Source organism: Galleria mellonella, unplaced genomic scaffold (assembly GCF_026898425.1).
Source record: "Galleria mellonella isolate WM207_F2 unplaced genomic scaffold, CSIRO_AGI_GalMel_v1 utg90, whole genome shotgun sequence".
In the NCBI taxonomy this organism is placed as follows: domain Eukaryota; kingdom Metazoa; phylum Arthropoda; class Insecta; order Lepidoptera; family Pyralidae; genus Galleria; species Galleria mellonella.
The window spans coordinates 887883-914848 of NW_026442172.1; the positions used below are offsets into that span (position 1 = coordinate 887883).

At 31.1% G+C, this 26966-nt stretch overlaps 1 protein-coding gene and 2 pseudogenes across 2 annotated transcripts; 2 read left to right on the top strand and 1 right to left on the bottom strand.

The window, feature by feature from the left end:
- The first annotated feature begins 2518 nt into the window (after positions 1-2518).
- On the top strand, positions 2519-11635 carry LOC113523469 (uncharacterized). Of its 2 annotated transcripts, none has more exons than XM_052902403.1 (11): positions 2519-2829; positions 2938-2970; positions 3040-3105; positions 3728-4134; positions 4545-4685; positions 5443-5569; positions 6597-6683; positions 6821-6878; positions 8060-8167; positions 8808-8996; positions 9539-11635. In XM_052902403.1, exons 1-11 carry the CDS (start codon positions 2752-2754, stop codon positions 9808-9810), a joined length of 1566 nt encoding a protein of 521 aa, XP_052758363.1. In that variant the 5' UTR covers positions 2519-2751; the 3' UTR covers positions 9811-11635. The 2 variants fall into 2 exon arrangements, with proteins under 2 accessions (XP_052758363.1, XP_031763479.1); XM_031907619.2 differs by having other exon boundaries at positions 8105-8167.
- Positions 11636-11697: 62 nt separating this feature from the next.
- Positions 11698-13203, bottom strand: LOC113523548 (uncharacterized; annotated as a pseudogene).
- A 6-nt stretch (positions 13204-13209) lies between these two features.
- Positions 13210-15285, top strand: LOC113523545 (malate dehydrogenase, mitochondrial-like; annotated as a pseudogene).
- The last annotated feature ends 11681 nt before the right edge of the window (positions 15286-26966 follow it).

A 26966-nucleotide genomic window follows, 5' to 3' on the forward strand; every position in this document is an offset into this window, starting at 1 on the left:
TATTTTTAAAAAAATTGCTGCTTTATATTGTATAAATATCATATCATAATAAACAAATACATTGTTAAAAACTTTTTTTTATTCAAAGTGACGCTAACTTGAGAATGCCGAGTTATGTTTTTTTCCTAAGGTACATAAAGGATAATAAGTATATCTACAATATTCTACCTGCGGTACTGATTTTACATTAATGGCATAGCAAGTAAGCAATCACTACAAAACAATGTAAAATAAGAGTTGACTCGAAATATTGAACATGTGGTCTATCATGAAATTACTTGATGTTGTTAATTCCTGCATTGACAACGGAACTTTTCCAGATGTTTTTAAATGTGGTAAAATTATCCCTATATTTAAAAAAGGTGACGCTGAGGACCCCTCAATTATCGTCCAATATGTATTCTGCCAGTCTTATCTAAAATTATGGAGATAATATTAAAGAAAAGTATAGTAAGACACTTTGAGGAAAACAATCTTTTTACTGACAAACAATATGGCTTTAGAACAGGAAGGTCCACCACAATGGCAATTACAAAAACTATGGAATTTATATTGGAGTCTTTGGATAGGTCCATGAAATGTGTAAGCGTATTTTGTGATCTTACCAAAGCTTTTGATTGTTTAAGGCACGACATAATATTGAGCAAATTACAATACTATGGATTTGAACATAAATCACTAAAAATGATAGTCATACTTAAATAATAGGACACAAGTAGTAACATTAAATGATAATACTATATCATACATAAAATTAATTAGGCATTAATTTTTTCTTATTTACATTAATGATCTTCCGGCAAATTTACCAGAGGAAGCATTTGTGTTATTTGCTGATGATACACATGTTTAATAAATATAGAAATAAATTGAATAGAATGATGGATAACATCATAAATTTATTAGATGTTTGGTTTCAAGCCAATGGCATTATACTAAATGCAGCGAAAAATGTTTTTATGTCTTACAGTACCCGTAAGAATAAAAAATCACCTCCAAACAATGTTTATAGTCAGAGTACAACATTTTTAGGATATACGATAGATAGTACAGTTAGCCATGAATCGCATATTGAAAAATTATGTAGTAAACTAGCTTCCGCCAATTATGCCTTGAGTAAACTTAAGCAACTAATTTTCTGAGAATGGTGTACTTTGTATATGTTAATCATACGGTATTACAATTTGGGGCAATGCAGCTCTCGTGTTAAAAGTTTTAAGGCAACAAAAGCGAGCTATGAGGATTTTATGCGGAATTCATAAACACCTCAGTTAGACATCACTTTATCCAACAACGTATAATGACAGTGTCATCGTTGTTCATATATTCTTTACTTGAAATATATGATAAAAGGTACTCTTCGCAAAAATTCAGCCATTCATAGTTACGCCACGAGAAATAAAGACAAATTGGAATTTAAACGACTAACAAAAACTATGAAACAAGGCATATATCTAAAAATAAAAATGTACAATAAATTACCCAATACAGCAACGAGCGAAATGAATTTAAAAATAAAATAAAGACATATTTTGAAGAACATCCTTTTTACAAAAATCCTAAATGCCAATATTGAATTATAGCATTATTATTTATTTAGGTTTAACTGTAAGAAGTATTACAATAAAAATTTTATAACTTGAAATCATCATTATTGTTATATGGTTACCTTTATATTGACATGTTGATAATTTATAATGTTAACTATAATTCATTTGTAATTTTATTTTATAATTTAAATCTTATTGTTATTATTTATTTTATTAATTTCAAAATTATAATGTAAATATTGACTTGCCATTGTGTGACGAAAATTGTTACATTGGTTAATAAAGAAATATGAAATATGAAATATGAAACGAAAATCCGAATTTTCGGGCTCAATTTCGTGTTTTTGTTCGTACCAAAATTGACCCAGTAAATGAAATGTAATATTTCGATCATCATAAATCCTATTCTAATAGTCCAGAGGAATGATATTTTCATTTTTAATAATTTTAAACGGCATGTGTTATGTAATTTTAACATCAAATTTCTGTTTCGTTCGTGCCCAAAATTTCGGAAAAATATTTCATGGTAGGCCCTCAGTTTTTAGCTGTATATTAAAAATTGATAACGATACCTATCTACATCTACCAACATAATTATTACTTTTAATTTCAAATAAATTTTTTGTGAACTTTTAAAGATTACCTCTGTAGAGCAATTTGTGAATAAAATTACTGTTATAATAACCTTCTCCTACTATTTTTTTAAAGCCTTATTTCTTTGATAAAAGACATAATATCATAGACTGAAATTTTATTAATAAATAAAACAAAAAAAAAGTCGACGACTAGATCAATAATTTATATTAATCTAAGGAGACAAAACTGCTTAGAAAAACTTAATTTCGCCAAAACTTGTTAATCATTAATTTCGTCTTGCGGGAATATAATATATATATATTGCTATCTTAGTCTTATACACTCTGAGAATATTTATAATTATTTTTAAAGTAATTAAATGATTATTGTTAAATTAATTTTCTTGTTATAAATTTAAAGCGTGGTTATGTAATTAAATGATTAAATATAACTTTTATAAAGTGTTTTCTAGCTAACGCTTCCTTTTTTCAGTGCTCTTGAAAGAGTTGTTCCTTTGATTATGCATATCATCTATTACTTTCATTGTTTTTGAAAAGTAGTTTTGTGAGTTCGAAATTACTATAAAATTAATAAAATGTTTACAGTTTAACTGTAAAAAACAACAATGGAAGTGTCTAATGAAATAAAGGAAGATATTCGCAAAACGCAATCAGACTTGAAAAATGCAATACGAGTTCATCAGGTTTGTTTCATTGTTAATCAAAGTTTTTAGTTTTAAAGTATTTAATTTAATGATATAAGTAATTATATATATATATTTTTCACGTGTTTTTTTATCTCTTATATACAGGTCTTGGTCGCGCGTCTTCAGGAAGATGAAAATGTAAGTTACTTGATTATATTTTATAAATTGTAAATCATACAATATCACTAAAATTAATGCCATTTTCAGAACTCTCATATAAAGTTAAAAGTTAAAGAAGCGGAAAAAGAAATTATTGCAATTGGACAAACACAGGTAAATAAGTTTTATTTTTATTACACAACTACATAATACAAATAAAAATGTGTAAGGTCCATTAAGTAAAAACAACTCAGGGTTGTATTTGTTAATATTCAGTAATATTCTGTAGATACAGAACAGAATTTAAGAAGATAAAATTATCTTCTTAAATTCTGTTCTGAAATTATTAGAATTAGTATTTAAGTTACCTTGAAATAAAAGAAAGATGAACACAGATTGATACTTGAAATAATATACAATACAATCTATGTTTAGATATTTAAAAATTTCAAGTATAATTTCATATTTACCTGCATCTTTGTTTACATTACTGGGATGTACTGATTGACTAGGACAAAAGGTAGCCTGTGTGCCTTTTTCCATTCCAAATCTCATTTCCAATGTGTGTTTTAAAATTTAATGATAAATTGATTGAACTGTTGAGGCATAAAGTGGTTATAAATAAATAAAACATTCACATTTAAATTTGGTGAGGATTATTATATTTTTTAATGTATTTTAATCAAATTTAATAACTATTACTTAGACACACATCTGCAATTATATTGGTTGAATTTATATATATATAAATCTAGTGAAAAATAAAGTAATAAAAATAAATAAAATACTTTTTCAGAAATTAGTAGTAGACAGACTTCGCAGAGAATTAGAACTGTATCAGCAACGTTTAAAAGCAAGAAATAAACAAGTTAACATTGAAAATGACAACCGCTATGTAGCCCAGCAATTACGGGATCACCAGTTGCAATATCGTAACAGGAATAGGACTAACTCAGTCTCTTTACTAAAGCCATCTGTGCTCAATGAAATACATATCACTGGTGAGAATCATGCAGAAGATGGAAAAGAAAATAATATATCAGATTCTGATAGTGAATTGAAATTGTCAAATGAAAAGGAAAATTCAAACCACAGTGAGACTGATGAGAAGGAAAAGTATAGAAATTATTCACAATTGCCTAATACAGTGGATAGTAGAAATAATTTTGCAAATGCTCTAAATAAAGTTAAACAGTCTTTCATGTAAGTAAAAATACTTTGTAGGTAGTTACTTATATAATATTAAAATTAAAAAGAAAAAACACTTGGTTCTCCTAATAAATAGATTTTATTACCAAGAATTTAAAATATTGTTTCTTTAAATAATATTCTATATGGGGTAGACAGAAATCCAACTACCTATTACTTTATTTTATACTTTATGTAAATACCTAATTATAGTACATGAGTATATATAGTACATGATTTTAATTATTATCTGTGCATGTAGGTATGTGATTTTGTTTTTAATGTACATTAATTTTGCATACATATGACCTACATTAAAAATATGATTGGAACAGCATAATTTTGTTTTTATAAAATTAAAGAATACTAGATACTTAATTTGTTGTGTAACTATTGCCAATGATGTATGTTTATTTGTATTTCAGTGGGTCTAAAGTTCATGAAAATGAATGGCAAGAACAGAGGTCAGACTCTGATTCCTCACCAGGAGTGGAACTTTCACCAACACCATCACCACCACCATTACCTGAAGCTGGTGAACCTGTATCACAAGAGACTTTTATGAGGTATTTGTCAACCAATATTCTTTTCACTATAATTATCTTAATAACTATTTACTTTTCCTTTACTGTACTAAACAATTTAGACTAAACTAATTTAGCTATTTGAAAATTTTTAATATTTATTATTATTAACCATGTCTTGAAATCTTGTAAATAATATCCACTCTACTCAAATTAAGTACCAATGTATGTATAAAATACATATTAAATGAAGATGGAAGCTTTTCCATGTTTTTAAAAGTCAACCTGATGAATTTAATGTAATTTTTTAGCACTTTTTGTATTTACCCAAAATTTTTTCAGTCATTTCATTTATCAATAACTCTACAAAATAATTAAGATTTTTAATATATTAAAATCCAATTTTAGGGCTACATTTAACTTTTAATTGCTACCTCCCTTTATATATGAACATAACACGATGTAACATAACAATATACTGAATTTGAAATAACAAACAATTTTGCAATGGTCCTTACACTGTGCAAAGTACTTAAAAATGTCTTAATATTCTAGTTTGTCATGTGACTTTCTAAAAAGAAAAATGTCTTATTGTACTATATTGCTAATTTGTAAAAAAAAGGTCACTGAGGGGGCGTTTTTTGGATTTTTTTGTGACATTGTTCAATAATTTTAATGTACTATATCTATGTATGTGTATTCAAATACATTACATTAAAATATAATGTGTACTTATGAAACATTTAACAATGTTCATCATCCAATTCAACATGTGTTGTATTGATAAAAAATATTTCAGATTGATTGGTTTAGTCACTGCATCACAAAAAGAATTACTACTGAAGAAAAGAAATGAGCGACGTAAAAGATCCACCACAAGCACTAATAGAAATGATTTTTTATATGGCAACTTTGACATGATACCTGTAAGTATATTAGAAAAATTTTTTTATGGATGAAAATGAAATAACATTACTTGCGCTGTTACTTTTTTTAATGGATGATAATAGAATGGTAACCGTGCCTGTGATTTCGGTATATACTGGCAGGGTACTAGTAAGGGATGGTAAGTGAGGATGAAGCAGGTCAGTTAGCCCACTGTGATGAATCTAATAATAAATCAATCACTATGGTTTTCATGGGGAACCACGAGGAAGTCAATCTGACAAGGTATATTGTTAGCAATGGGCTACTAATCCTCATTATTAACAATTCCTTCTCCTCCTTGCGTTGTTAGTTAAACTAATGGGGTATCAATGAGGGATTATAGATGATAATGGAATGGTAACCCTGCCTTTGCTATGGGTATATGTTAGTGAGGCACTAATAAAAATGATATATAAGGAAGAAACAGGTCAGTTAATCTTGGTTAATTCTTTATAAATTTGTCACTACAGGCCGTTTCCAGGGAAACTGTGTGGAGGTCAACCTATTAGGGTATCTTGCTAGCAATTGGGCAGTTAGAACCCTAATGTAATGTAATGTAAATTGGACTCTATTTTCCGCGCTAAGCCTCTCATTTGGGTCATTGTGCTTATGAGTTATGGCTAGTACACCAGCACAGGGGGAAAGGATTGTTAGTAATGGGAAGGTTAGTCCCCATTGCTATCAATATATTCTATCAGGTCGACCTCCATGGGTTTCCAAAGGAACCCCTTCCAAAAGGTTTCCAAAGAATTCCCTTGGAAACTATCGTGACTTATTTATTATAGAATTCATCACAATGGGCTAACTGATCTGCCTTATCATCCTCACCTCTCACTAGTACCCCGTCAGTGTATACCGATAGCGCAAGCGCGGTTACCATGCCATGTACACCCATAAAAAAAGGTACAGTCACCCCAACTCCGTCCCGAAGCACATAAGTTTCTTGGGATCTTCACATGCCTCACGGAGCGACCACATTGCAAAAAACAAATATAAGCAAATAAATAAAATTTATTCTTTTTACAGAAACGGAAAAAATACAACCAATATCCATATCTACAAACACACAATGATCCTCCGCAGACTCGTTCTGCAAAATTGCGCAAACAGCAGGTGAATATTGCATAAATAATAATTTGTAAATACTACTGGACTTTATTAAATATAAAATGTATATAAAAGTAATTTTCTTTTATGTAAACTTATTACATTAATTTTTTTGCTAAATAGAATGATTGTTACATTGGCAGGGTCAAAACAAGTCATCCCGTGAGGGTTCTCCATCAGGTTCATCTACAGAAAATAAAGGCAAGTTGTTTATTTACTACTTATTACCTTTAAAATTTTAAGTTCATCAAAACTAGACAAAGTAATTTTTTTTTATTTATGCATTAACTTTTTGCCTGCTATTTCGTTTTTATGGATTTACAAGTTGGAAAATCAATTAAATATGCCACTTCTGTATGGTCTGTCAAGTTAAAACATAGACCAGTTATTAAGTTACACATTCAGAATACAACAAATGGCATTTAGTGCAGTGGTTTTTGCGTGATGCTAGATCAAACAGAAAATTTCTGTTTTGCCATCTATCAAGTTTATTAAGAAACCTCATTAATTTTTCTTATTTATCTCCCATGTCATTTACACATAGTATACATGTTGGTCGTGTAGTCCCTGCATAGAATAGACCATCCTTTCCCTTTCCATGGGTGTTATAAGAGCCGACTAAAGGAGCGCGAGGGATTGGCAGCAGCGTCTCTCTTAAAACATCTCTAAAACCTGCGGTTGCCAATCTGCCTGCCCAGCGTGGCAATTACTGGCGTGTGCAGTGGACAGTTAAAGGCTGAATTGATGATTATCTCCCATGTACAGACATCAATTGGTTACAATTTAATTAGTAAGATTAGTTGTAATTAAAATAATAAGCAAAGCTACTTCTCTTTTTTTAAAGTAGATAACAATTTCAATTCTGCTCTGAGATTTTGGAGTACACCTAGTAACCGATTGGCCATAACCCAGAATAAGCTACTGAATTTCATTCCAAGTCTTTTCAACATTTTAAGAGTAAGCATTAGACGTGCAATAGATAAACATCTGCATGAATAAGTTTTAGCTTAAAGGTACGGGTATGTCACTGTACTGGTTGTTTGATTAGCATTATTTTGTTTAATTCTACTATTAGTAAAGATAGCGGAATTGAATGAAATAATTTCAGTATACTACAACAAGTACAATTTTAGTACAAATACAATAACACGTAGTTCAGTAAAATATAAATATATCATTGTACAAGAAATTCAACGTATGAGGGATATCATTTTACATTGTATTCTGTGAAACACATTGTGCAATTTTTACCTGTAGGTGACGATTATCGCCTTCCAATGGGTCGTCGCTGACTACTACCCGTCAGTATTTTTGTTATTCCAAATTTTAAAAATGTGTTTTAGTATAGGTATTTTTGAATTTTATGTTTGATATTATGTCAGGTTGGAATAATGGTAAACCTTCGTGGGCTGCATCTCTGCCGGCAGGTCTTTCTGTAGAACCGGTATATCCGTCGACGAAAAAAGTTTGTAACAGCTGTGGAAGAAATGGTAAGAAAATGACAATGCACTTAAATTTTTATTATCAATTTATTTAAGTAGCGCATAATTTATCTTTATACCGAATTCCATTCAAATCAACTTGCGCTTAGTGAGTGAGTTATAATCATTTGAACATCATCATTAACATCATAACAGGAGAGTTATGTTGAGTTTCTCCTTTCTGATACTCTAGATTCACTAGAAAAGAAATAAATAATTTTGAACTTTTTCTATAATAAAATGTAAACAAACAGAAATCTTTGCAAGATTTTTTTAAATTAACAGTAGTCGTATTTGTGCCATAAATTAGAGATGTTCATTAATAACTTGAGGTGTTTTTTTTTTTTTACTTGGCTTCCTCTTTGCTTTTAAAATTTTTGAGGCACGTGATCTTGCTCCATCCTTTGAGATCTATCTGTGAGATTTTAAATAATTAAATTTAATATCATAATATAATTCCCTTAATTTGTTTAAAAAATAAAAAGTAAATATAATATTTTTATTGACCCTCTCACTATATGAGGACATTTGGTAAGATTTTGCTAGTCCCCTCTACATTTTATGTTCACGTAATTAACGGACCTCAACATGAATGTAAATAAAATGTGGCGTGTTGTCATGTACTATGATAAATTATAAAATCGTCCAGACGTTCCGTCGTTGCTGGTATGGTGTGCGACGTGCTGTGTGTGGCAACATACGGGCTGTGGGGACGGGCGGTGTGCTGCATGTGACGCTCTCTTACCCGACCCGACCGCCATGCCCGCTACGCTCTCCACCACACACCACCACTCTCACCACGCTCACCACCCTGACCATGACGCGCAACTTTATCGAGGTCAGTTTTCGTTACAGCATTGATTTTTTATCCTCTTGTATTTTGCTGCTAAGCAGCAGTTTCCGCGGTTGTGTTTTTTTTATAAGAGCCAAACGACCATACAGCTCAGCTGATGGTAAGTGACTACTGCCGCCCATACACACTTACAACATCAGAGAACTTGCAAGTGTTTTAATGGCTTTTTAGAAAGTAATGTAATCTTTTCTTAAAGGTTTTAATATCGTATTAATGTTTGAAGAGTGGAAAGAAAAATGTTACGACGCGTTACATGGGGGAGGGAGGGACTATAAAATCTTTAAAAATTGTGTCGATGCTTGAATATCCCCTTTGCCATTACTTGATTTGTAAATAAAACAAAATTTATATCATGTGGGAATGTACTTGACTATGAATGTGATTGTGAAAAAGACTCTATTTTCTGTGCTTAGCCTCTCATTTAGGCCATTGTGCGTATGAGTCGTGGCTAGTGTACTCGACTATAGAACTGCATCGCTTTAATTGGAATAAAATTTAAATTGCACATTTATTACTTTTATTTTCAGATAAAATAGCGGAAAGAAAACGGTTGCAAGAAAAAAATATAGAACTATGTGAAGAGTTACGAAAACTGGAAGCTAGAGCAGCTTCACTCAAGGAGAATCTAAATGAGCACAATGCTGAGAAGCGGCAACTGCTTGCCAACCAGATCAAGACGCAGAGAAACCTTCAGAAGCTTCTAGATTTCATCAGTCAGTTCAAGGAGACGTCCATTAGTATACGCTCCACGTCGGTTAGCGAATCTGGCAGCGAGATTAGTAAAAGCAATGAGGAGTAATGGTAGGAGGCATTAACATGTGAAATATTAAAATGTAAAAATACTATTGGGAGCTAGCTCCTTAAAAAAGGCATATATGTACTTTTTGATATTCTTTGTTCATTGCTGAATGCTCCAGTCCTGATCATGGGGTGAGCATCCGAGAATTCTGAGGCACAGCTAACCCGGTCCTCCCTTAAATATATCTATGGTTTACTGGTTCCTGAGGTGGTTTATACAAAATCTATTTTTTATTTCAGATAAAAGATCTGCCTTTGTCCAAAGTTTGATGGATATTGTTTTGTATATAGTGTGAATGTTGTAGATACAATACAACATAGTCATTTTGAGATTCTTTCGTCAGATTTCTTTTTTCATTATAAAGAATCTATGATTAAAAAAAATATTTATATGATATCAAAACGTTTTTTTTTTAATATAATATAATATATATGTATATTAAAAATATTAGAGTATACATATTAATATCACCTTTTACTATCTACTACTTTAAATTATTTGTATTCATAAATAAAAAAAAAAAACAATCGCCACATGAGTTAAATCTATTTCCCTCAACTTTAAGGAATAATTTCAACAAATGCTAATATATTTTTTCTAGCATAAAATTGTGTTTTAATTCACAATTAAATGAAAAAAGACTGACGAAAGTCTAAAATGAAGTAGTAATTTGATTGGTCTTGCAATTAGTGCGTGCGTAATCTGTTTATCTATACTTTATATTATAATTGCTAAACAATTTTATATCTTTATTGGATTTCGTTGTTTAAAAAATATACAGACGACGAAGTTACAATGTATAATAATAATAATAACTTTATTGTTAAACCATGATTGTAACAAACGTAGCACTGGAAATTATAGTAAAAGTCTGAATTCACTTGTACATTTGGATCAGCTTATACATTTGTCTGAACTAGTTTTAATAAACCTTGTTAATAATATATGTTTATTTTGTGTATTATCAAGTATAGAAAACAGATTATGGACATAAATGATGTTTTAAAATGAATTGTTTTCAAAGTTCTGATGTTATATTTTAAGTTTTTATTTATTACGAAAATATCAAATTCTATTACTTTTAAAGAGTACAAATAATTTTATTATATTGATTGTGTATATTTGTTCAAGCAATTAATTTCATCAATTTTTTTTATTAATTTAATCAGGGTGTTTAGTACCATTATGATATTTTAAGAACTTAATTGCATTAACTGTGTAATTTAATTGTTAAATGTAAACAGGGAAGATAACTATTAACAAAATTTTAATATTTATATTTTTTATCTGGTTAATTGAACTGTTTAATCAAACAATGGGTTCGATTCTGAGATATTCTATTAACCTATCACTGAAATTAAAACTTCAATTTGATATCACAACGACATTTTTAATGGATGGGCCAATATGAACTACGTTTTTGGTAGATTCAAATCAAATTTAAATTATTATAAATTAAGTTTATGACGGTTCAAATAACTGTAATTTAGTGAAATTACCAAAGTAAAATGTAAGGTTAAGAGATAGGTCCAAAGAAAGTCACAGAGTCGAACCCAATATTAATAATTTTATTGTTGTAACATTAATTATATTGATCAAAAGAATAGCCAAAAGAAAAAGTGTTCAGTATTACTTCTAAATTAAATGTAAGTATTTTGTAGATTAGCAGTTAGTGTATATTTCAAAATAGTTTTTGTTTTATAAAAAATGTTTAATGAATTAATTGTTCTCTGTGATATGATTCAGTTATTCTTGATCGTTAATAAAGGTTCTTGTAAATAAAACTAGGGTAGGGTTGTAAATAAATAGATTCATAAATTGGTAATTCGCTTTTATTTCATTGAAAATAAATGTATTTGAAACTGTTCTAGCCACAATAAAATAAAACTAATGCCTATAAGTACATTGAATAGCATTATATTTTTTTGTGATGTACAAATTTATGCTAAGTCTAATATTTTCTTTCGATACGTCTTTTTTCAACTGCTTAATGCTTCATTCCAATAAGTGGCGTTCGTATTTCGACAAGTTAGTATACCTTTGCATTTCAACAGTACCCTTTTTATCAATAGTTACAACTCCCGAGAAATATGACATGTTAAAATCATTGTTTTCCACATACACGTTGACTTTAGAAGGGCAACCGTTCCAAAGCGTTCAATAATCCTCGTTTAAAGATGAGGACACTATGCTATTGATAAAGTAGGCGACCAACCTTTTTTCACTTGTAAAAGGATATCTGTACACCTAATTTTAACAGTCAATTCATGGATTCTTTTTTCACTCATTTCGCACGTCGGTTTCACTAAAGACTAAGGGTATTGTTTTATTCGAGTGTCTGCCTTTCATTGGTACATAACATTTGCAGAGATTCAGAATATTTTCCATTCCATACAATGCTTGGGCTCTAAGGAAGTTTATTGTGGTAACCCCAAAATAAGTTTTTTGTGTCGAAATATCTACCCCCTATTCCTCATTATTTCGGAAACCATCGGTACATGAGTATCGGATGCAGTTATGCAACTCTGGATGTGATCATTTTAATAAATTCGGTGTTCGTTTCTAATCAGGAGCTTTTAGATAAACCTGGTCTCTGGGTTATACCGCCAGTCGCTATCACAATATTAGAGTTTTTGAAAGGTCTGTCCAAAGTTTCTTTTCCTGTAAAGCCTTTGAGAGATGATGATGAGACAAAATATTACTCCAGCTGTTTCGTCTAGTACATAGTGGACAGTTAGTTTTCTAATTGAAGGTTGAACTCTTAACATCAAACATATCGTTTGTCCGATTTCAGATCCTCCACCGACCACAGTCACATAGTTCCAGATATAATTAGCGCCACTTGATTCTCGTATATTTGAATATATTTTAATGAGTTTAATGACAACATTAATTAATGGGTTAAATTTAGGACATACATTTAGGATAGTATTTGCGGTCTTACCATTTTATACAACACGGGGCAAACGAGCATGCGGCTCACCTGATGGTAAGTGACTACCGCTGCCCATGATCATTCACAACACCAACGGCATTGCAGGTGCTGCCGGCCTTTTAAAAAGGAATATGAGTCAGGAACTCTTATGAACTCGTGGATATTAATTTATAGTAGATATAAATAAATTTGGTTATAAATCTTAGATTATAAAGTATATAAGTATGTTATACTAAGTCTTTGTTATAAATGGATAACAGCCATTAATTACTTATACTTACACAGTCACGTGAAACGTTATCAACATAATGTAGGGATTTGGTAGATTTGTTTAAAATTCTGTACAATTATTTAACTATTTTAATGACTATGCTATGATTCGCAAAAACATACGTGATTTTTCTTTATTAATAAAAAAAAAAACCCGAATAATGTGAACACGCAATCGTAAATTTCATTTCATAATTCACAAGAGAAATATTCATGTAACTATAGTAGGAGCTCTGAGTGATGTAGGATCAAATTTGGCTCTACTGTTGAAGCAGAACTGTAAAATTACAAAGCTCCATTTGTATGATGATGATGTAAAAGTTAGAGGAATTGGTTTGGAATTAGCCCATATTCCAGGAGGACCAATGATTTCTGCCTATGCCAGTTATATTATTTTACCTGATGCTATTCATTTAGTCAATCTAATACTGATGGTTTCAAGGGTATCACGCAGACCAGGGTGTTACTAGAGATCAAATGCTAGTGCTTAAAATGCCAGCTATATTAAAACTTTGTAGAGCAGTTGCAAATCGAAATCTAAATGTATTTTTAGCTATAGCTATTTGGATCAATCTTATAAATTCTGTTATACCTATTGCCAGCACACTTTTATATAATTATTATTGATATATTATGTTTAAAATTATGATTATTACACATATAGATACTACCAGAAGCAGAGCGTTTGCTGCAAATGATCTTCTAGTAAACCTGCGGCACTTACAAATACCTGTTATTGGTGGCCATTCTGAAGAGACGATAGTGCCACTATTTTTAAATTTAACGTCCTGTCATTACTGCGTTGATCAATGTTAAGCAAATATGTGTTTTTTTTATGGGTGATAATGGAATGGTAACCCCACCCGAGCTATCGGTATACACCGACGGGGCACCAGTGAAGGATGATAGGTGAGGATGAAGCAGGTCAGTTAGCCCATCGTGATGAATTCAACAAGAATTGTTCACGATGGTTTCCAGAGGGAACCACGTGGAGGTCGACCTAATCGGGCATATTGCTAGCAATGGGGCTGTCAAACTCCATTGCTAACAATCCCTTTTCCCTCCTAAACAAATATGTTCACGAGACTTCTGAGACAAGCTGGTATAGATGTAGTTAATTACGGACGTGGCTCACCAGTTGTAAGTTTAGTTTGGTTTATTAATAAATTTATAATTAACATATTGAATGCAATAAATGGTGATGAAACGATTGTAATCTGTTAGAGTGTTAATCCACTCGTACCAATTTTGGTAAGAGATACTTTTTTTGTACCTACTGTTGTTGGTCCCTATAGCATAACTCGAACATTGCGATTTCCCAATAAGCGATTATGAATCTTTTATACCTATTGAATTCTTCAGTTGCTTCACTCAATCATGGTATTGAATCAGGCGAAAATTATGCTAAAATAATGCAAAACGTATGAAAAAGTGATTTTGTTTATTTTTATTTTTTGTTATGATGTAATTTATATTTTACAGAGCTTTAATAAATGTGGTACGTATATTATTTTTTAAATATTTTGATAAAATTCCTATTTTTTTATTAAATAGGTTTAGATTGTATACACATCACAAGCAACATGTTGATTTATAAAGTGTAATATGTTGTTAATACTGCAGTAACAATCATATGCTTTTGTTAGCTTTTGCACACGAGAGAGTAGTACCTACTCGTTGACAGTCCTTGGTAGTCTTTTAAATTATTACTTCAACATCGAAATTAACTACGAAGATTATGTCAATGTTGTAGCTCTTATATTGTTATTATTAAAGTAAAATGCAATAGTAGTTGATATATTTAGTTTATTCTTAACGTGCTTGTTTACACTTAGGTACTCTACTAACTCGTATTTGAGATTTCAGTCTTATCACAGAGTTACTTCGTTTTTAAAAATTCATCATGTATTTCTTCTAATTATCTCATTATTTTTCTACTTTATTGAAATATTTTTTAATTTTTTAATACATTTAGTCTCTAAAAACTTTTATAATACCCATAAACTGATATCTTAGCTCAATAGCGTACTTTTTTATACTCATCGCAGTTCCCACCACATTAAAATGTCTCTATTGAACATTTCAAACAATGGGAAATTGGACAGAATGGTAACATCGTAATGGAAGCTGACGTGAGCTATAATAGTCCAATATCGAAGGAATGGCTTGGTGCGGGCGCAAAGCGGCCATCCGAGCCGCATCTAATTCCGTACGCTGTTACCTACTGTCTTGAGACGGTCACTGCAAAATTTTATGCGGTAGCTTTATAATGGATAGTGTCAAGGATCTGCATGTTTGGAGTTTAGAATATTCATATTATATAACTTGTTAAAAATAAAAACTACATGAAAATAAGACCTATAAATATAAATATGAAATATATATAATTGTTTAAAATGTCGGAAGAAATCAAGTTTACTAAAATCTTTCATCGAAAATGCTGCAATATAACAAAATAATGTACCTACCTACAAAAAAGTTAGCGTTGACATTATATATTTACACAGATATAAACTTCCTGTAACTATTTAATAATGTTTAAAAAAATTATACAAATTATTCGGAGTTTGATAAATAGAAGGATACGATAGTAATACTCGTATTTTGAGTAATATTATAAATCAACCACACTGACACCATATTGTTTATACATTGTACCCGTACGAAGGCAAGGCGGATCGTTAGTATCCTAGAAAAATATAATAATATATTTTTATTTCATGAGGACAAAACCGCAAGTTAAACATGCCTTGCCCATAAAATATATAGAACATATTTGGTTATTAAAAAAAATAGGACATCCTACCACGTCGTGAATATAATTTTATCTTAACTATAATTAAATAATACTAATAGGTAATCACGACATAACATCCCATAAAATAGTTCATTACAATCGCAAATAAGGATAACGACAGGGTTAACTTTAAGATAATCGCTATGTGCTAGGTAGTATGGGCTGTGGTGTCGTTCCGTCGACATTAATGTCCCAGTTTCGGGTCTTGACGACCCTAGCTTGATGGGTGTTAACATGGATAACTTCGAGGGTTAAGGATCGAAGGACCACTGATTACGCCAGTGGGACCATTTATTACAGTGAAAACTGTTTGTGATTGTCTGTGATAGCGCTGCTTATAACTTATATGTTTGTTTTGTATTCATACGCGATTTTACTAAAAATTGTGTTAAGTGTTATATTTAGGTAATCGATAATCGTCGTGTAAAATACTGAAAAAAATCTGATGAAGTTACGAGTAATAACTTATTTTTTGGATATACATAGCTAAATTTTATTTATTTTGAATTTTTAGTTTTATGAACTATAATATTAAAATTATATTTCGTGATATGATGTAACTCTTCTCAGATTTTCCAAATTTAGGTAGACAATTTAGGTTAAAATTTTTGTTATCTAAAGTGCTGATGCAAACTAGTACTTAGTATACCTAATAATTACAGTCAATAGCATTATATAAAAATACTGAAAAAAGTTAAAGCCTTTTCAGACTTTGTCGGAAAATTTGAACTAAGTCGATCGTGACGCTTGAGGTTCCCAAGGGTGTCATCTGTCGGTGTCGCCGTCGAACGTCTTTGTTCGTTTTTTTATATACATAAAAGTCACAGGACTTACATACAGATGTATTACTAATATTTCTTACTTGATCGATATCAAATTATTTAATTCTGTTTTATTTTTTTAGGATTATTTCTTACTCGACTTATCTCAAAAACATTTTGATATTTTAGTACCTTTTATTATATGTATCTAAAGTTTAATGTATCTACTGCATCCAGACCATCGACTTTCGGCTGTGTTTTAACATCAGTTTTAATTTTTTTTATGTCTATAAAAGAATTTGTAAGTATATATTATATTATCTATTTAATTTGTGATCATATTACAATTGTGTACAATATTAGCACGGGTCGTATGAAAATAAAAATACTTTGAAGTATCTACAATAATCGATATAGTACTTACGTAAGTAGTATAGATATATTAGGCCATGGAATTCGACGAAGATAATATATAATTTTTAGCTGCCTATTGGTAAATTTTCAGTCACTTAGAAATATGCTTAGGTACATAGTTATAACAATCATAACATTTATTTGAATGATTTATTTATCACATTGTTTTATTTTTAAACAATTTCATTGTAATGTTTTTTTTTCTATAATGTATAGTTTAACATTAATGCCATAAAACAAGAGATCAAGGGCTACAAAGAATGTGTGCAAGTTCCCGAACACCCGCCCGCCCACAAGTCGTTATCTCGCCAAGTTGTTTGCTAAACTCGCCGCGGCAAGAATTGCAAATGGCGATAATTCTAACTACACCGATAAATCAGCTACACCCGTTCAACTTTTTTCCCCTTGGGTACCGCTACGTTCTGCCATTGTTAGTGATTGATCACTCCTTACCCATACTTAAAGTTTGCGCGAACATGTGTTCCAAAGTTCAAACTTGTCGATGCTTTGACATATTCAAATTGTATAAAGCTTATTTATCGCCATTTGATTGCCAATAAGGAACGGGTGAAATGCTTTTAAAGATTTATTATTGTGTAATTTTTTTAATGTTCAAAGGTACGTCATCGCTTAGTTCGAATATGATCGATTATCGTTTACATTTCTTAAGATTGTTTGATACGCGATTTCCTAAAGCCAGAAAATAATATCTACGAGGTATTGTTTTTTGATAGACTTATCCAATCGTATACGTCGACTTATTTATTTATTTATTTATTTATTTAACTCTTTATTGCACCATAAATAAAAATATACAATGACAAGTGAATAATTCAAATGAAATACAGTAACATAAATACAGATTGAAATATACACATAAAGGTACAAAAGGCGGTCTTATTGCTAGGGCAATCTCTTACAGACAACCTTTAGTTAAGGGAGAACAGATAGAAAAGGGCAGGTGGCGCAAGAGTGAATCAACAATTTTCGTGCACAGAATACAAAAACATGTAATGCACAAAAATATCAAATACATATAATTTATTAAACTACTTACTATAACAATATATATACATACATACATACACATACACATACATATATATATACATACATATACACATATAACATTCATACAAAATACATAAACATACACATATAAATACATACATAGCACACACAAGGAAATATGACAAATCTAGTCCAAAAATTACAAAGAAGTGGAAAAGAAAATATCAAATCTTATCAAATCCAATAGATTATATTATATTATAACGGAAAGACATAAAGCAGTAAGTATACATATTTGCGAAGTCGTGTATTTTTTTGTGGTCAATTGAAATTTTGAAAGAATCCTGTATGCGACAATGATTTTTTTTGTCATTTCTGACCCATGTTCATTGTCATTTTTTGGAGAAAATGTAAAAATTTATTTAAAGAATACTCCCTTAACACTTACATAATTTATTTATGTGTAAGTAATTTAAGATTTTGTTCTCCAAAAAAGAAAATACCGACTTCAATCGTGACAAAATCGGCTTTTTTTCTTTTTTCATTCCACGAAAATGGCAAACAAGTGTACATTCTATCTGATGGTGAACAGTCACTGTAGCCTATGGACACCTGTCACACTAGAGGTGTCATGTGCGCGTTGCTGACTCTAAAGAAACCTTAATATACCCTTTTTGACGATATTGTAGTACTAGGAAAAACCTTATTCAATACAATACAAGAGTGTTTGCAGAAGAAAACTCGTCTAAAACTGCACTAATTATTTAAATCGCAATTATTTTGATTTAAAAACTAAACTAAAACAAATTTGATAGAAATTTATGACCTGTTATAGTATCATACCTATGTCTATGTAAGTTAGTATATATGATGTCTTAAATTGGCAATATGCGTAAGAAAAGCCGTAAATTAAGAGCTGATGGCGCCCCCGGGAGTCAGCAGGCCATTCAAACCGATAGTACAATTTATAGTCGTTACTAATTGGTGCTAATTGCAACATAAGCTATAGATAGGTACGTGTGTAAAATAATATCCCTTCCTTCAATACCATACATTATTAGGCTTCACATGTGGATCCAGGCATGATTATAAACAATTTTGACAAGTGCGTTTTTAAATTTAGCTGACTAGGAATTGGGATTCTCATTGTATCAAGTTATAGAATAAAAATTATGTCGACAATACCTTCTCAGTTGCAAAAGTTTTTTTTTTTATGCAAACAAGCTGATGGCTCACCTGATGGGAAACGGTAACCCTCCCTACGTTGCTATTCCTGAGGAGTAAGGTGTTAAGCCTCGGTCATGTGCGAATAGAACTTACGCTTTGAGAGTTCCGTAGTTATGCAAATTTTAAAGATAATAAATAAATAAATAGGAAATTCTTTTAAAAGTAATTCAGTTTTACTTTGCTTCATGGTACTTTTATGTTTTTAGTAGGTAAATATTCTCAAACTATAATATTTTTGACAAGAGTTACAACCTGCGGCTTTGTCCGTATAAACATTAAAACTGTCCTATGTTTTAATCCATGATATGGGGAGGGGGGAGGGATGAAGGTATTGTTAATAATTGGGTCATGTAGCCACATTGCTAGAAATATTCCAGGAGGAACCACCTGGAAGTGGACCTCTACATGGTTTCCCCTAGAAATCATCGTAGTTAATTCCAGATGAATTCACGATGAGCTAAGTGACTTGTTTTCATCCTTACCTTTCATTCTTCCCTGGTATCCCGCATACCAATAGCACAGGCGGGGTTACCATTTTATTTTCACCTGGGCATCGAGTTTAATTCAAATCTTGTTTCACATTTAGGTAGAACACTAATAGGAAATTGGATATCTGCATATAAATAACTTTATAATTAATCAAGTACAATCATTGTTACTGTAAAACTGTTGACAAAACGTAAACTGCAACTTTGACAGAAATATAAAAAAAACATGTCGACTCTAAAGAGAAATTTTAAAATTATGTTTTCATACTTATCATAAGTACCTATCTTTCCATATTTTGCATTTATTTTGTATATTTGCATTCTATAATGTTACAATAAGTATTAATTAGCATAACATTATTATAATGAGAATGAGGGTTATGAATATGTAACAGGATCCATAATGACCCAGTTCCAAAGACAAATTCGCAAGCATAGGCACAAATAATTTTTTTTAAGATTTTGACAAATTACATAAAATAATAATTTCTCATTAAATATTATAAAATGTAGTTTTTTTTTTAAATTACTGTAATTACAAAAGGCTACAGTTTAAAATTCGTTATTTTATGCTCGGTAGTAATTTTGTTATGGCAGCGGTAATAGGCAGTGCATATGCAATTATTTCATCTAAGTTGTTATGTCTAGGAACTCCAGGTCTACTGTACTGTATCTTATTGAACATTTTTCTATTTAATATTTCTATGATATATTCTTTTGATAAAAATATTTTGTACTTTTTAAAGTATACCTTAAATTGAAAAACATCATTTGCGTAAAAGAAATAATACCTTATTAATCCTTGTGTAGTAATCAGTAAATAAGTGTAATAAAATTATAACTGGTCGCTATTTGTACATGGAAGATACATAAGAGAAACTGATATAGAGGGGCTTTATGAACGCAAAAGAACCCAAAATAATGATTTTTAAAATTGTTGTCTATTTGTCTGTACGTTTGTGCGCGCTAATATCAGAAACGGTTTAACCGATTTGAATGCGATTTTCACAATTTCATTGCGGTTTACCCCACTTAACACTTAGTGTTTGTTTTATTTCAATCGGTTCATAAATAAAAAAGTTATATCAATCTAAAGAATTACATATAAAATGCTACAAAATAACCAATCAGTTAAATTTATTATCATTTAAGTGTATTTTTTTTATACAACCTAGGATGGCAAACAAGCTGACGGCACATCTGATGGAAAGTGGTAACCGTCGCCTATAGACATGAGCAGTACCATGGACATAACAGAGTATACTGTTTCGCCCATGATACCCCTCATGCGTTGCCATTCCTGAGGACTCAGGTGTTATTCCTCTGTACCCAGTAAATTTGCGCCATATCCTACCCTTCAAACCGAAACACAGCCATGCAAACACAACTGCTTCACGGTTGAAACACGAATGGGACAGAGGTACCCAAGCAATCGACTTTTGTACAAATACAACATACGACCGGATTCATGAAGAATTCCAATGAGAATTATATAAGAGAACTACATAGTTAGAAGCAAGCAACGCCGCGGGAAATGGATAGTTATGAAATATATGTTTTAAACTAATTGATATTCCGATTCGTTGCGTATGCAACAGACAAATACCAAGAATCACATTTCTTAAATCAATGGATTAGTTCTTATCATTAGACACTATCATACAAAAAAGTTTCATAAATTGAAATACTCGTACATAAAAAGTACTTAGTTGCTAGTAGAACAAGGCTATAGTACAGTCAAATACCTTATTTTTACTACATTCGCCATTTGGTCCCAGTTTAAAATGGGCGCCCCCTTCCTTTTCCGTGAGTGTCGTAAGAGGCGACTAAGGGAACTCAATCGTTCCTATTAAAAATCACTAAAACCTAACTGCTCTTGCCGACCCGCCTGGCAATTACTGGTAAAACTCTTTTTTATGGGGAAGGCCTATGTTAAGTGATAGACAGTTAACGGTTGATATAATAATAACTTACATGTTTCATTATAAAAATAACAGAGATTAAGGCATATGAATTGTTTATAATAAATTCTGCTATGTGTAAATATTAGTATCATTATATAGTATTGTAGTAAAAGTAGATAGTATCAAAGATATAAAATCTGCCAACAGTCTCTGGTTTACAACTAACGCTAAGAGCGTTATTCATAAGAAAATTAAACGTTTCATAAACCTATTTATTTATTTATTAAACTTTAACACTCCTAGAGATAGTGTAAATGGCGGACTTAATACCATATGGCGTTATCTACCAGTCGATCGTACACAGGAATAACAGAAAATATAAGTAACAGTGAAACGTGATATATATGATACAATATTAAATGAAAACAGTAATTTAAAAGTGGCACACATATAAACTTATTTTAGCTACTGAACTACTTTGTTTTTTTCTTTTATTCACAGTTTGAAAGAAAGTAACAAAACAGTTCGATAGCTAAAACAAGTTTGCAGTTGGTTTTAGTTTTTTTTAATAAGGGGGTAAGTATATATTCAATAAATAAATTGGAAATAAGATAAAATTCCTTTTATTCTAATTAACAATTAAATATTCCTTATTGCACTCTGTAATAAATAATATTTTCATTAGAAATAATTAACGATTATCTTGCAGTTATATTCATGGAATTGAGATTAAATGTATCTCGTATGTTAATGCAACAAATGAGGTACTGTATCTGTAACAAACTTTATTGAAGTCCATTTAGCTCTGATTGAGTACCTAAAGTTTGTACCAATTTTAAGAATTATAATTATAATAGAAAAGAGCATATATTTGTCTATATTTACTTATTACATATATTCTTATAGGTAGTAATGACAAACAGGATGCGAGTAATATGAAATAATGGCAACATTGTGCGAGACCCGGGACGGTGAGGCGCGCGACGTACTCCGGTACGCTTTTAATAATCGATTTAATTGAGCCAATGAACAATTTAATTAAAATTCTAAAGACACGGCGGCGGCCTAGGGATGCGCGGGCCGATGTGTGTTACGAGAGTAGTGTATATTAGGATTTTTTCGAAATTACTAATATTACATTTGCATCATATGAAAAGTTTTATAATTTGTTTTAGTACTTATAGTAAGTAGAAAGACACTGGGATCACAAGTGCGAACTGATTGGATTGAAATCGGTCAGATTCCAATGGTTAATTACGAGAAATCAAACAATTCCAAATATGTCTTGATAGTTTTGTCGTAATACTTTATCTGAAAAATATATAAGAAGAAGAATCTATTATTTTTTTATAAACAACTTGACATTTCATTTATTAAAAAGTAGTAACCGTCTGTAGACATGAACGGCACAGAGGACATAAGAGGTTTATAATTCACGACACAGATAATATAGTCCATGACTTTCAGTTTTCAATCAATACATATGGATATTGCTAAATCTTTTTTTAAGCAATGATAGATGTGAGTATTCCTACCGTTTAGTTAGTAACATAGAACCATATAGTGCTATATTAGACAGGATTGTAATATAACACATTAACATAAAACTAGGTATAAATGTAATCACATATTTTAAGTTATTACTTATATACCTATATGTGGCACAATAACTAAATTTTGTGTTTCTACTTGTGTTATTTTAATTATTTTACTTTATTTAAATAAATAGATTGTTTACAATTTGCATGATTAGCGCAAGTGCCTGCGACTCCATAAAAATATGCGATTATTAAAATGTCGGCAGTACAAATGAGCGTTGTGGAGCGCCAGCTATGCAGGTATATTTACGGTACGGGTTATTGGAGATCTGACGAGGGTGACGTCTTCGTCGGTACCCTTCTGTGTTTATTTTATTAGCGTCGCGTTGAGACATATAATGTGTTGACAATATTTATAATTGAAACAGATTAATAATTGGTTTAGTAATTTATTTTTATTGTTTTTACCCCACTTTTGTTTGATTATTTTTTCTAAAGGGTAGCTATTTTTTTTTACTATAATGATGGTGAACTGCCAAATAAGCATAAAGCTCCTCTGATAATAAACTGGTTTTGTATCATAAGGAGGTCTGCAACATCTGTGGTGACTTTTTGAAAAAGGACCCTTTCATTTAGACTCTATGAAAATGGTCGACGGAAAATCTGACGCGGTTTTCCGGTATATAGACGAACTTCTCGTCAATAATGAGCAGTGCAATACCTTTTATCATCATAGAAGATCAGCATCATAATTTTCTTTAATGTATGCATCTCAGTGAAACAATGACACTAAGGACGTTCTGAGATATCTGCCTTGTTATAAATTTATTTATTTATATTTAGAGATAAGCGTCATCCTATTATATGAAATAAAATGAAAGTGGAAGTACATATGTTTATATATATATATATATATATATATATATATATATATATATATATATATATATATATATATATATATATATATATATATATATATATATCATCAAAACTGGTTCTAAACATTGAGAAATTGAGAATCACCTAATTGGAAGTATTTTATGAAGTTTGTTATAAAATAAATTAGCTACAGAATTTATTTTGAAGTCATTTGTGCTTGCTCCCAGCGTAGAGCACAGCGTTTTAATGTCCAAATATCGTAGCTAAAAATGCGTTCTGTAATTGTCACTCAATGGGGCTTGAAACATAAATTGCATGTTCGGTGAGTGGTCATTATGACCCCTTCGAGTGAAAGTGTCACACGCACGCGCTGTGCTTCTAGATAAAGCTAAGATAAACCGCGACCGCGCGGCGCGTGGCTTGCGCGTGCGGCCATTTCACAGTCAGCTTAGAGTTTAGAAACTGATAGAATAGAATTCTTCGACTTCAGGTGCCGCTCCTTTATTAGAGGTTTTTTTTAAATACATGGTAATGGAGTGGTAACCTCGCTTGCGCTAAGTGTATACTGTGGTAGTACTAGAGAATGAAAAGACAGGTCAATTAGCCCATTGTGAAACAGTTATTTGGAATAGGACACTATAGTTTCAAGGAGGAACAAAATATATTACCAGCTCTTCTCGATAATATAGCAGATTTAAAAATAGCATGAAGCGAGAAGTTTTTATGAAGTTTGAAACACTGCCTAATAATTTTATTTTGCAATATTATTGTTACTTTTTAATAAATTTAGTTCAAATTAATAATTCTATGTATTAATTTTCATAAATCAATAAACTAGTTCAATGAATCAAAAATGTCTGGTCTAAATGTTATAAACTCTATCTAGGAGATGATTGTGCTAGTGAATGCACGAAAGCGATTATTTAAAAGCGCACAACAGCTATCTACCGCATACAAAAGCATAAAAATGGGTGCAAATCCCATATAATGTGGTTAACTACGAGTTAGAAATGATCCTTTAACCCAACAAATACTGTTCAGATATTAGAAATATGTGAAAATTTGCGTGTGGTTCTAAAAGTACATATAGAAAATTAAAATCAATTGTTTTGCTTATGCTAAAATATTTGTTAATTTTTTTAAATTTTTTTAAAGCATCTTGGAGTTAGTAATAGGATAGCCGCAACAGTAGTAGTACTGGGGGAAAAGGGATTGTTAGTAATGGAGACTGAGAATCCCATTGCTAGCAATATACCCAACCAGGTCGACCTTCTCGCGGTTCCCCCTGGAAACTATCATTTTTTTTTTACAACACAGGGGGCAAACGAGCATGCGGCTCACCTGATGGTAAGTGACTACCGCCGCCCATGATCACCCACAACACCAGCGGCATTGCAGGTGTGCTAATCATGTGTGTATCATGGTTAATTCCTGATGAATTCATCATGATGGGCTAACTGGCCTGTTTTCATTCTCATCTATCACCCTTCACTGGTGCTCCGCCAGCGTATCCCGTTAGCGCATTCGGAGTTACCGTTACCATACTATTTTCACCTATAAAAAAAAAAACAGTAGTAGTACTAGGTAGTTTATCAGTTTGTTATGTGTCTAGTGATAACAAACATTAGAAGTAACCTTTTAAAATGACTACTCTATGCTCAGTATGAAAAACATAGTAAGATCTACGTAATTTACTCACATTACGCTTTGTAACCTAGTGTCTAAGTTTCTTTATTCTGTTATAATTTATAAATGCATGAACAGATTTGAATATAGAGGTATCGTCAAAAACCTTACATGATCCTGAGTAATATTGGATATAAATTTTACGAAAGTGGATAGTTTTTGGCAGGGCAGTCGTTTAACTTATGTAGGTATAAAAATAAAACTTAATTAAATACTTTTAATTTTTTTTTAAGTTAAAACAATTTACCTACCTACCTGTTTATACTTTAATTCTTTCTACCCAGAGGTTGTCTGGAAGAGATTGCTTAGCAATAAGACCGCCTTTTGTACTACACTATACGTATTGAAAATTGTTCAACAAATCCTGTTATGTTGCTGCAATAAAGTGTTAAATAAATATATAAATATATTCTTTACGGAATATCTATGTACGAAATTTACAAGACGGTTAACTATATATGTGTCTTTATATAGTATCTTTAATCGTATATAATGTACAGACGTCTTTTATGTATATATAATACTAGCTTTTACCCGCGACTTCGTCTGCGCGACCGAGATACATTTACTGACTGGGATAAAAAGTAACCTGTATCCTCTTAAACAGTACGTGTATACTAAATTTAAGAGATAATAAACAAATAAACTGACTTTCACATTTATAATATTAGAATAGAATAGAATAGAATAGAAATCATTTATTCAAATAAACTTACATTGAAGCACTTTTGAAAAGTCATTACATTTTTTTTAATTTACCGCTCGTTCGGAAAGCTGTCTCATCACAAGAAGAACGAGCAAGAAACTTGCGTGATGCTCTTTTAAATAATTTTATTATTATTTTACATTTTTAAGTTTAATTGTGTGAATACAAACCACCAATTAGCACTAATTCAATTAAATACTCAAAAATAAAAAAAAAATTGAATACATAACCAACTGGTTAAACAATTAATAAGAGGAAATCAGTCATAGTGATTAGAGCAGACCAGTCCCTACAAGCAGCACCCGTTCACGAGTATGACGGATGAGCCAGCCATCACTGCGCTCGACCATATTTTAGGGAGCCCAATGACCCGGCCCACCACGCCGCCACAAGTCTGGACATTTTAGTGAGCATGACTACTCAAAACACTAGACCACGTCAAAGCTACTCACAATTGCCATCTGATAGTTATAGTATTCACATTTTACATAAGAATGCATGCGGCAATTAATACAAAAAACCGCTACGCTTTCATAT

Bases quoted from the DNA above. Each gene is read 5' to 3' on its own strand.
- LOC113523469 (XM_052902403.1), top strand. From the start codon at position 2,752: ATGGAAGTGTCTAATGAAATAAAGGAAGATATTCGCAAAACGCAATCA. The intron at 2,830-2,937 runs GTTTGTTTCATT...TCTTATATACAG, and splicing joins ATGCAATACGAGTTCATCAG to GTCTTGGTCGCGCGTCTTCA. The intron at 4,686-5,442 runs GTATTTGTCAAC...AAAATATTTCAG, and splicing joins TCACAAGAGACTTTTATGAG to ATTGATTGGTTTAGTCACTG.